The sequence below is a fragment of the Suncus etruscus genome, chromosome 9 (assembly GCF_024139225.1).
Source record: "Suncus etruscus isolate mSunEtr1 chromosome 9, mSunEtr1.pri.cur, whole genome shotgun sequence".
NCBI classification, from domain to species: Eukaryota; Metazoa; Chordata; class Mammalia; order Eulipotyphla; family Soricidae; genus Suncus; species Suncus etruscus.
Window position 1 is genome coordinate 102,686,015 of NC_064856.1, and position 12,702 is coordinate 102,698,716.

Below are 12,702 nucleotides of genomic sequence, written 5' to 3' on the forward strand. Positions count from 1 at the left end.
GGCTCACAAATCAAAGGGGATAAAAAAACATACAGATGGAAAACAGGTCCACGAAGAAATACTTATTATAAATTTCTATCAGTGAAAAGCAGATCAAAACTACAAGGACGTATGATGCCATACTTGGGAGAATGACCTATATAACAAAGACCAAAACCAAACTGTGCTGGAAAAGTTTTAATGATTAAGAACCACCCCCATGAATTGTTGAGGTGAATATAATCTGATCTAACCTCTTTGGAAATCATTATGAAGGTTTTATAAAATGATAAATATGGACTTATATAATCCAGCAATTCCACTCCTAAGAACCTACCAAAAGTTTTAAAAGAACACATGTTCGTTGCTGCTCTATTTACAGTAGCCAAGATGTGGAAACAATTCAAGAGCCCAACAACAGATGAATGGATAAAGAAGTTATAGTGTATGTACTCAATGGAAAGCTACTTAGCAATAATAAAAATGAAAATTTGGGGCCGGGCGGTGGCGCTAAAGGTAAGGTGCCTGCCTTGCCTGCGCTAGCCTTGGACGGACCGCGGTTCGATCCCCCGGTGTCCCATATGGTCCCCCAAGCCAGGAGCAACTTCTGAGCACATAGCCAGGAGTAACCCCTGAGCGTTACCGGGTGTGGCCCAAAAACCAAAAAAAAAAAAAAAAATGAAAATTTGCCTCTTTGTAAGGGCATGGATGCAGTTGAAGGGCATCATGCTAAAATAAAGAAGTTTGAAAGAGAAAGGCATATATCAGGTTATCTTACTCACATGTTGGATTTCAATAAACAATAAAAAGTTACAGATGAACAAACCTTTAGTTTGGGGACCTCAGCATTGAGATAGAGCAGAAAGGTATGGGGGATACTAAGGATAGAGAAAGCAGTGAAGAGTTATAATACTTTAGAGGTGGTGTGGTGTGATGGTTTCACTTTTGCTGGTTGGGGGATTTGGGTCACAGTTAGCCTGCTTAGGGATGGTTCCTGTCTCTGCACTCAGGAACATTCCTTGCAGGCTCAGAGGACCATATGGGATGCAAGGCAATCAAATTTGGGTTGTAACATGCACGTCAATGTACTATCACTCTGGCCCCAATAAATCTTTTTTTTTTTTTTTTTTAGGCTAAGTTGGTACCAATTTACTCATAAGGCTACAAGAAGGGAATCATATATTATAGCAGGGCAAGTCAGACCTTTTTACATTCATTTGACTTTACCAGTCTTTGTAGCAAAACATAAAGTCCAAGAAGTAACATCTTCCCAGCAGTGGTGAGTTTCTGTCTTATGGAAACCTTAAAGCTATAATTTACCATCAAAAACCCAGAGATACCCCAGTGCAGATGCAACTTGCAGTCATATTTTACAGAAGCAAAGTCTGATAATGTTGACACAGACTACCCACTTTTAATTCCAGCATTTCTGGGTGATTAACTGAAGGCTGCAGTTATTAAAAGGTCTTAGTAACTTTTCAGCCTCCAATAAATCATTTTTAAGAGGTATGAAAGAGTACTTCTGGAGCATGTAAAATAGTCAACAAATGTTACCTAAATTTAAAAAATAAAAAAGGATTTTGCTTGATTAATTCACTTCCTGATATAACCATCTAGTATTTAAAGCAAACTTTTGAACACTTTTACTTTGCTTCAAAATGTTTGAAAGTTACATAAATTCACAAATATACACAAGACAATAGAAATTAGTTAAGGACAAAAAAATTATGGACATAAGTAAAACCTGTAAAATAAAAAGCATGAACCAGTATAAAGAATAAAAATGCATGCCAGAGTGACTTAAATATTTCTGACAGATGACTATAGATTTTACTCAAAAAATTTCAACATTTAATGTAGAAAGTATTAATGTGTTTTATGCTCAATGATATGTTATGGTGCTAATAATAACTACAGAAAAATTCATGTCTTAATTGTTCTGTTTTGTATGAAACTCCTTACTCCTATTATGTAACATGATGAGCTCATGATTTTATATTTAAAGGAAACAGCCATAAAAACAGCATCATAGACTTTTGATTGCTGCACCTATGAATATTAATATGTATAAAAGAATAATTTATAAATCAATATGTAATGTTACATACTTAATAAGAGTACAGGAAGAAATTAAAATTAAAAGTGTGACTCAGAAATCTCTACTTGCCTGTAGTGTTTTATTTTTTAAAAATAAATAAGGAACTTGTGTATATATTATAAAATAAAAAACAATGTTTTAAAGTTCCTGAGAACAATGGCTGGCATATAACAAGTATCCAATAAGTGCTAAAATCCTTCCTTTGGCATAACATATCTAAATTGTCCATCAACTGAATTTGGGTTTATTTATTCACACATAAAACAAATATTTACTAACCACATTCCTTGCTTCAGGTATGTCTGATGACTTGAAGAAACAATATTCATTAGTCCAGATAAGAATGTTAACAACATAAAGAGAAGACAGTTAACTAAATAAAACAAATGTAACAAACCTTCATAGGTACTGATAGATGAAATAAAGGGGAATTCTATGAGAATACATCAAAGTAACTTAGTTTTTTTTCTTCCATATTACATTAAATTAAACCTATCTGGATGGGTCAAGACTCAGGAGAAGCTGTACAGAGAAAGGCAACTGAAAGTTATAACTCCTCCATAACAAATGTCAATAAACCAATAATCTAAGTGGTCAAAAAGCAGCTTAAATAATAGCATGAAATGAAAGATTGAGGCTGAAATATTATAGTGAAAATTGAAGTGACTTAGGCTGGTCTTTTGAATGACCATAATTTGTGTACACAGATATTAAAGAAGCAGAACTTTTGAAATGTTTGTTATTTGTTCAAGAACTATTTTCTAAAATAGTTTCAAAGACAATACTCCTTTTTCACTGTGCCTTCACAACTTTGGCACCTATATATGACCTCAAGGGAGTTCATCAATATCATAGATGTGGCCCTTTTATTCTTTTCAGACTGGGTTTACTAGTAGTCCAATAATTGTATGACTCAAACTATTGCTGAACTCGACTCAGGAATCTCATATTCATAATACAAAGTTGCTCTACCAGGTCAAAAACCGACCGTATAGAGAGTTATAAGAAATATAAGGGAAGGAAAATGGAGAATTTGTTTCAAGTGATAGATTGGTAGGAGCAGTGCTATAATCCAAAGATGTTTCTATTCAAGACTTATCAACCTAGTTCATGCCAAAATTGGCTTCACAGCGTTATTTTGGACACAATTGACAAATGCAATAGCATCAAAAAGCATACGTGCTTTCTATTAAAATGACCAAAGTTTGAAATTCTACTAATTCATGACAAAAAATCAATAAAAAAGAAACTAACTTTTGTAAAAGCTAATTGTGCAGTAGACATTTAAGTTAGCAATATTACTTTGAAATAGCTTCTTTGCTATTTAGATTTGTGAGTCCTGTATTATTTTGCCTATTTTCATATGACAAAATTTAAAGATTTGAAGAACTTAATGGACTTAAGGGCACAGAGAGATGACATGCTTCTTCCTCTCTTTGATTTTTTTCAATGCATCTTTGATCTCCTTATTTCTCAGACTATATATGATGGGATTCAGCATAGGAATCACAGCTCCATAGAATATGGCAATCACCTTATCTTGGTCCTGTGAGTATCCAGCACTTGAATGAAGATAGGAGAACAGACCGGAGGCATAGAAGAGAATGACTGTAGTCAGATGAGAGGCACAGGTGTTGAAAGCCTTTGCTCGCCCTTTGGTGGAATGAATTTTCATGACAGCTGCAATGATGTAGCCATAGGAAATCAGAACAACAACAGCCGATGTTCCACCAACTGCACACACAACGAGAAAGTTCACGACCTGGCTGAAGAATGTCCTAGAACAAGATAAGAGGAGTAGAGGTGGGAGATCGCAGAAAAAGTGGTTAATGATTCGGGACCCACAGAAATGGAGTCGGAATACATTGCTGGTTTGGACCAATCCAGTGAGGAATCCTCCAGCATATGCTGTAATGACCATCCCCAAACAGATGGTGGGTGACATTATGGCTGTATAGAGCAGAGGGTTAGAGATGGCAGCATACCGGTCATATGCCATGGCTGCTAGAAGACAGCATTCAGTGGCTCCCATCTCAATGAAGAAGAAAAACTGAGCAGCGCATCCCACAAAGGAAATGGTCTTCTGCTTTTTGAAGAAGTCACAGAGCATCTTAGGGGCAACACAGGAGGTGTAGAAAATGTCAACAAAGGACAAGTTACCAAGGAAGAAGTACATAGGGGAGTGAAGGTGGGACTCCATCCTGATCAAGATGATGAGGACCAGATTCCAAGCCAGAGTCATAAGGTAGATTCCCAGAAACAACACAAAGAGGACAATCTGCAGTTCAAGATGCTCTGAAAATCCCAAAAGAATGAAATTGGTCATAATGCTGATGTTCTTTCCCACCATCCTGCCTTTTCTTTGTTGCTTTCAGAGTCTCTGAAGGAGATTCCTGGGACAATAAAAATCCAGGTGAAGCAACTTTTTGTATGGAGCCTAACAAGACTCTCAGAGTTAGAACAGACACTGGAAAACATATGCTCTAAATTTCTCTCTCTTTTTCTTTTTTGGAGGGGGGTGGTAACACCCGGCATTGCTCAGGGGTTATATCTGGCTCTGTGCTCAGAAATCACTCCTGGCAGGCACGGGGGAACCATATGGGATGCCTGAATTCAAACCACCGATTGTCCTGGGTTGGCTTGCATGCAAGGCAAATGCCCTACTGCTGTGCTATCTCTCCAGCCCAGCTCTGCATCTCTCTGATAGAGTATTTCCCTCCTCAGTATTTATTGTATTTTTCATGGCAACCACTGTCACTCTACTCTGCGAAGCAATAGACCTCAAACTAGTATGGCCTGTTTGCAAAAATCTGCATTATCAACTTCAATATCATGTCTTTACCTGCAAAACATTATTTCTGGTAGTTAGACTAAATCCCCTCCCACTACTGTTTTAGAGATGTTCCCAGCATAGAAGCTTGATTATTAAACTACTTACACTTAAACTAAGTACTCTTCTCTTCCTCCTCTCTCCCCACCTCTGTGTATCTCTCTCTTCCCCTCTTTAAAAGCCCATATCCAACAGTGTCAAATGCTATTCCAGGCTCTTGGCTTGGAGGCCATTCCCAGTAGTATTTGGCAGACCATGTGGTACTACAGATTGAATCTGGTAGTCCTGTATGCAAGGCATGTACTACTTATTCCAACATATACATATCTGAATATATATGAGTATATATAACATATATAAAAATCCTAAAGGAGCAATTTTTTTTTTTTTTGCGAGCTGATTCTGACCAGGTTTTATGGGGTTAAGGTATTTTTGTCTCTTTTTAGCAGTGGACTAAAGCACATTGATGTGCTGAAAATTTGGCAGCCCCTTTAAACACTGAATAATGGGTTTAGAAATATTTGAACTTTGAAATGTTATTGCTCATTTTACACATATATTATCAACTGATCAATACAGTGTGCTGTGTGCCCAATAGAGCTAAATGCTGATGATGTCAAAAGTAATATGACATTATTTTTAGGTTGAAAGTACTCAACACAGTACAATGCTTGGTGCACACAGAAGGTAGATAAATGATGACACAATGCGACAGGGATTCTAAGAGTAGCATTTTGTGCAGTACCTGGTTTTCTGGACACGGCAGGTAGAGATTTCAGAGAGCAGATACATCTGAGTAGAACTCCAGCCAGCCACAAGCAAAAGGTTTTCTAAGAATGCAGGCTAGTTGAGAGGTGGTTGGTTCAGAAACATTTATATGTAATATGGTGAAAGCACTTGCAAAAGCACAGGAAGGCACAGTGTTTGAGAAATTTCTAAAATCTCAGTATGAAAGAAGCACAAGGTAAACCACATTAAGAGAAAACAATAGAAGTCCAATTTGGAGAAACAGTAGGGACTGGCAAAACTGAGAAAGGCTTTCAGAGGCAAAAACAGCAAAGACATCTCTTTTTATTATATATGTTTATGCGAATATGTAATATATATGCAACCTTTAGTGTTCTCTTCATTCATGGACATTTCTCCCCCTTCTTTTACTTTTTTTGCTCTTTTGCATATGATTTATTTGTTGATTCTGGATTATCTGTATCCATCTTTCATAATGCAAGCTTCATAAAGACTGGGGTGAGGACTTTTCCTTCTATATTTTGCTTTTGTTTGGGGACAAAACAAAATAGTCCCCTATTTTTCCTGGTTCAATGCTTGAGGTTGTGCATGGTGGTGCAAACCAGATAATGCCAGGACTTAATCCCGGGATTCATTAAAACAAATGTCTGGCACCTAGGAGGTGTTCAACAAATATTTGTTGAATAAAAATTGTGTTGGTGGGAGGAAAAACATTGAATGTCTAAAACCCAACTATGAGTAACTTTGAAAATCACAATGATGTAAATAAAAAGTTGAATACTTCAATATTTCATTTGCATACCACATGATATGATTATTTTGCCTATTCACCTAAAGGTAACTACATAAGAAGCATATCAGAACATATAATAAACATTTAATTTCTGTTCAATTGAAAATTCCTTTAATAAATAATATAATAGTAACTATATGTGAATATAACCATTTGCATATATATTTGTACTAAATTTTATTTACTGAGAATTGCCCCTACTTATTTTTTTTTTACAGTTTTTTACTTTCTGTAAACATTTTAACATCCAATATTTTATTTGTGGTCCTCCAAAGAAGGGCTTTCAGATAGCGTTAATCTCTAATTCTTTTTGGGGGGAGTGTTATACCATCCAGTATTCAGGTATCACTTTTGGTGGGATTAGGGGGATCAAATGTGATGTGTGAGAATGAACCAGTTGGCCATGTACAGGAAAATGCCCCATGATCTGTATCTCTCTGGCCCTAGTCTAATTCTTATGTTATAATTCACTCACTGTGTGACCTTGATCAAGTTGATGCATTACCATTGAATGTCCTTTTTGACTCTCTCTTACCTATGGAAAAGAGGCAGCAATAAGGGGCCAGAAGGTAGCACAGCTGTAGAGTGTCTGCCTTGCACCTGGCTGACCCAGGGTGGATGCGAGTTCAATCCCCAACACCACCAGGTGTGACCCAAAAATAAAAACAAAGAAGAAGAAATAAAAAGTAGAGACAACGATAAAACTACTACCCGGTAGGTTGTGAAAATCAAGTGAAACTTAAATTTGGAGAGAAAAAGAACTTTTACTATAGAAAGTAATATATTTTATTACTAATCATTCAGGATTCAACCCAGATCTGTTTCATTCCTAATGCAGGCTTTTTTCTCCATGGATCTGCAGCGTAAGCCCAGGCACACATACCTGAATTTGTCCTTTCCTTATCCTACTTTATAACAACATGCTGACCTATTTCAAAATACTTGTCACAGTTTGTACTTCCGTTCCTTTCCTAAAGTGTTCTTTCTGTATCATTAGCTTTCAAGTCTGAGAGGTCATTATAACCTTAGTGCCTTACGCATAGTGGACATTAAGTAGCACTTGCTGCATGAATTCAATTTACAGCAAAAGGCATATATTCCAAAAGACAAATATAATACATTTTTCATGCTATAGCAATTCAAGGAGTTATTAAGTGAATGAATGATGATTTTTATTCCAGAATGCTGTGAAATAATATGGTCATTTGTTCAGATGACCATTGTTAGAAAATATTATAGATGTAAATGTATTAAATATAATTCCTCATTGAAAACAAATAGTAATATTGGATTTGAATCCTAAAAATCTTTTTGTTGTTTTTTTTGTTTTGTTTTTTCTAAAAATCTTTGTAAAGCATTTTGTTCTTCTCAAACTAGTAAGGTGTACTTACACTTTAAGAGTCGAGGAGGGGCCGGGCGGTGGCGCAAGAGGTAAGGTGCCTGCCTTGCCTGCGCTGGCCTTGGACGGATCACGGTTCGATCCCCCGGCGTCCCACATGGTCCCCCAAGCCAGGAGCAACTTCTGAGCGCATAGCCAGGAGTAACCCCTGAGCGTTACCGGGTGTGGCCCAAAAACCAAAAAAAAAAAAAAAAAAAAAAAAAAGAGTCGAGGCTACCTACTAAAATAAGATGTCTGAAATTTCAATATGGTTATTTTATAAAAATGATATGGTTGAGGAACAGAGAGTATTTTCACTTCAAATGACTTTAGTACACGACAAAGAAAATCTAAATGAACAGCATGAAGGAAGAGAAAGGTTTCCTGCTTTAATCAACTCTTTTCTCCTCACCTGTTATAATAATGTCTGTTATAGCATATGAGTGTTGCCTAATACATATTTTCTGACTGGATAAAGAGCTGCAAAATATTTTTATATATCAATTGTAAGTTTGTCTATTCTGCCTGTTTTAAATCCTACCTGGATGAGCAGAAAATTATCTACAGATATACCTAAAACAAACCCATACAAACAAGATAAAAGTAGTATGAGCATATCAGCCCAATATTTCTCCATTATATATCATAAAACTAAAGACATAAAAGGAGGATGAATGTCCCTACAGCTAATTTATATAAGAGAGATTAAATTAGGACCAATTTGTTTAGGAATAGTTCTTTCTGTTTTACTTTATTCAAAGACCTATAGTATCATTGATAACTACAGGAGATACAAGGAAACTGCACTATTTTTTATTATGCACTCTTACACCCACAAACACTTGAGACTCTAGAAAAGCATAAAAACAATACGTTTAAAATATTTTAAATGCCCAGCAAGTTGTGTTTCTCCTACCTGTTGCTGTGTGACCTTGGAAACATTTATTTGCATTTGTAAATCTCAATACTATTCTTTCTAGTGTATACAATAAAAATAGCTAAAGTCAGTATTTTCTCTCTTCCTTTTCTTACTAATTTCTATTGGTAACTTGATCATTTAAACAATTCTGCGGAATTCCAGAATATAAACCATATTAAGTTCAACTCTTTGGGTTAAAATTAGATAATCAGGGGCCGGGAAGGTGGCGCCAGAGGTAAGGTGTCTGCCTTGCAAGCACTAGCATAGGACAAGGTTCGATCCCCCAGCGTCCCATATGGTCCCCCCAAGCCAGAGGTGATTTCTGAGCACATAGCCAGGAGGAACCCCTGAGCATCAAACAGGTGTGGCCCAAAAAACAAAAAAAAATCTATAAAATTAGAGAATCAGAGAACATCAGAACATTTTGTCTACTTTACCCTCATTAAGAGGTTTCTTAAAAACTATCTATTTTTTAAGTTCCACAACAACTATTTCTAAGGAATAGCAAAGAACTAACTCACCTAAACTCCTTAAGCTCTGGGTTTTAGACAACAACTAAGACCAGATAACTGGAACATGAATAAAATTTATCCCTTCTAAAAACAAGAGGTTGGCTGGCCAATGAGATAAATAAAATTTGAATAGAGCTGTGTTAAATTGCTCACAATGGGATAAACATTATTGAGTTTAAGAAAGTCCAGTTCTTTCCTAGGTACCTTTGGGTTGTGGAACATGACAAATCCCAAAGAGAACCTATTAGCTACTTGGCTCACTCTCTGAGCTCGGGGGTAAAGAGAATGCCAGCTTTGGTTGGGTAGAATTAATTTCTATTGGACTTGATTTTATTGTACTCATAGGGCCTGGTCTGGTTCCAATAAGATATCCCAAAGGGTGGTGAAATCCAAGAGTGGCTTTTGATTTCAAGTTACACAACTATTTCAACAGCAGGTGGCTTTGAAAAGCACTAGATAAATATTTTAAAGAACTGCTTCAATGTTAGAATAAGTTATTGGATGTTGTCAAAAGGTTGAAAATAGTATTTGTGTGTGTGTGTGAGAGAGAGAAAGAGAAAAGGAGAGAATGAGACAGAAGTAGACAGTTTACAAGTAAACAATATGACAATCCAAAGAGAATGAATATATTTTGTTAGGGAGTAAATTCATCATCACTATAAATTTGAAGAAGATAGTATGTTTATTGTTGGAGGGATCTGAAATTTAAAAGTAGATGAATTAGTTGACAATATTGGTTTCTTTAAATTATTAAGATTCTGTGAAATAGAGGGAAAACAGAAGTACTTCCCCCCTTTTTTACTTGTATGTGCTGAGCCTTCCGTATATTTTATTTACTCATATGCTCACAATAATTCTCAAAGGAAAGCATTCTTAAATAAACTTTTAGATGAGAAAATGGAATTTTTGGAGACATATTTGCCAAAGGTCACACAGAGTACCTGCGGCAAATACAAATTCATACTAAGGCCTACTAGAATCTAAAGTCCCTGCTCAATCCTCTACACTGCAATAAATACCCATAGGCTCCTCATAAAGAAATGAATAATGGATGACAAGGGGGGAAAGGAATGACTTGATAAAACTCATTTTTCCCCAAAAGCTCTATGTGTAGGAAGTTGAAAAGAAAAATAATCATTTGGTGTTTGACTAGGGTCAGATTTCCCTTGTGTATGTGGTTTGTTACTAATTTATCAAATATCTAACTTGAAAAGACTCAAAGTCTATTTGTGGGTCTTGGGGAGGGGCACACAAGAGAAGGAAGTGGGCATTGTGAAAACCCACAGGACACTGTAGCTTCTTTCAAGGATTTGTGAAAGATGGCAGCCACACCCTGTTTATGTTGGCAGCTCTTCAACTTGCCTCCAGATGGGAAAGATCTACAGTAGTTTCCCTTCTCCCCCCCCCAAAAAAAAAAAAACCCACCTTCCTCTCTTAGACCAGGGTCTACTGTGAAGCTGAAAAAAATTATAGCCCTTTCTCAAGTTTCTAGTACTTGGCTTTGTGCCAAGTTCTTGGGTTCTCTTGAAGGCCCAAGTTGCGGAAACAATCACTGCGGCAAATATTTTGCAGATAATTAATTGTTCTACATGAAGAGCGTGAAAACAAACACTGGCTTCTTACTTCTATTGCAGAGTGAAGGGTATAAATATAGGAAGTTGGGAAAGTGCAGTGCTTTATTTATATGTTAATGCTTACCTCTTTCCTATACCTTTCTTTCTCCTCTCCAAGGCAAACTTTCAGAAAGAACATTATTTTCTTTGATATTGGCAGAATAAAAACATTTTAGACAGTCCTGGGATAGTTCCACTCCAACTTCCTGTATCACAGAGTTAATTAACATTCTTTGTTCATTCTCCTCAGGGGCTTTTTACCCTTCATTCTCTTTAATACAGTACTTAGCCTGAAGACCGTCCTGCCTAAATTCAGATCTCAGAGTACCTGCATTTCTGCAGCTGCTCCATAATCATGTATCTAGTGATGCCTTAATTCATTTCTTCATTAATAATATTCACTAGTACTGGGGCCGGTGAGGTGGCGCTAGAGGTAAGGTGTCTGCCTTGCAAGTACTAGCCAAGGAAGGACCGCGATTCAATCCCCCGGCGTCCTATATGCCGCCCCCCAAAGCCAGGGGTAATAATTTCTGAGCGCTTAGCCAGGAGTAACCCCTGAGCATCAAAAGGGTGTGGCTGAAAAACAAACAAACAAACAAAAGAATATTCACTAGTATGAACATAATAATTTGATGATATCAATTTTTTTATCCTGATCTTCATAGTCTAGCCAGTGGGTAAGCTCTCGTGAATATTGCATGGAAATCAAAATTTGAGAGACCCTTAAAAAATGACCTCTGGATTCATCAAGACAGAAATTGGGTGTAACATTAGGCAGTACAATTTAAAGAGAATATTATGAACCCCTCTGGGAAAAGTGGGATGGGACCAAGGGTATTTGGGTCAAGCTAGGTGTTTGAGTAGGTGAAATGCCATTTAACAGTGAAGTAAGATGATGGAATGAAAAACTAGATGATTTTTGAAAACTTCACTCTCTAGAGAGAATTCTCAACTCTAGAAAAACATTTTAGAGACTGAAGGAAAGGATCTGGATTGGGAAATTCTGCAGCACCATTTCTAAATTGTGGGTGTTTTCCATCTCACAACCATATATAGGCAAAGACAAAATCCAAGTGAATACCTTCAGTCATGAGCCCAGAATGAAGGCTGCATTAGCACAGAGGTGAATCTTCATAGGTAGACATGGAACCTAGAATCAGGTAGAAAGGGGCTACATATGGGGAGGGATAGGATAGAGGACAGTTGTAGGACTTGACGCTTCTGCTTAAAAGTGGGTCTTTTTTGCTTTGGTAAATAATTGCTTTTACTCATAGAAAACAACATCTACGTTTGTTTATTTTTCTGAGTCTAGAGTAATTGGAGAAGATTTTCGCTGAGAAATTTTCTCAGTTTTAGATCTTGAAAGCAGTATGGTAAAACCTAGAAAATCGTTGCCAACCACATATGCTGGGCAGATGTGGCTCTGTACACATTGTTTATTGTCTATTCTTTAAAGAGATTTGGATGCTTCAGTCCTATTTGGAGTGATGGAAATTGTAGAGCCTCTTCTGGGAAGCCACATTCTTGTGACAGTCCACCCCCACTGCTGAGAAAGCACTCCAAACCTTTCAGAACTCATTCCTTTTTCTTTATTCCTTTCTTTTGTTTTCTTTATTCCTTTCTTTTGTTTTCTTTCTTTCTTTCTTTCTTTCTTTCTTTCTTTCTTTCTTTCTTTCTTTCTTTCTTTCTTTCTTTCTTTCTTTCTTTCTTTCTTTCTTTCTTTCTTTCTTTCTTTCTTTCTTTCTTTCTTTCTTTCTTTCTTTCTTTCTTTCTTTCTTTCTTTCTTTCTTTCTTTCTTTCTTTCTTTCTTTCTTTCTTTCTTTCTTTCTTTCT

The 12,702-nt window shown here is 36.6% G+C and overlaps 1 protein-coding gene across 1 annotated transcript; it reads right to left on the reverse strand.

Moving 5' to 3' along the window:
* Positions 1–3,476: 3,476 nt before the first annotated feature.
* LOC126018726 (olfactory receptor 5A1-like) lies at positions 3,477–4,427 on the reverse strand. Its single transcript, XM_049780821.1, has one exon. It carries the CDS (start codon positions 4,425–4,427, stop codon positions 3,477–3,479), a length of 951 nt encoding a protein of 316 aa, XP_049636778.1.
* Positions 4,428–12,702: the final 8,275 nt, after the last annotated feature.

What these genes read in the sequence shown, in the direction of transcription:
- LOC126018726 (XM_049780821.1), bottom strand. Translation starts at nt 4,427, where the DNA reads ATGGTGGGAAAGAACATCAGCATTATGACCAATTTCATTCTTTTGGGA.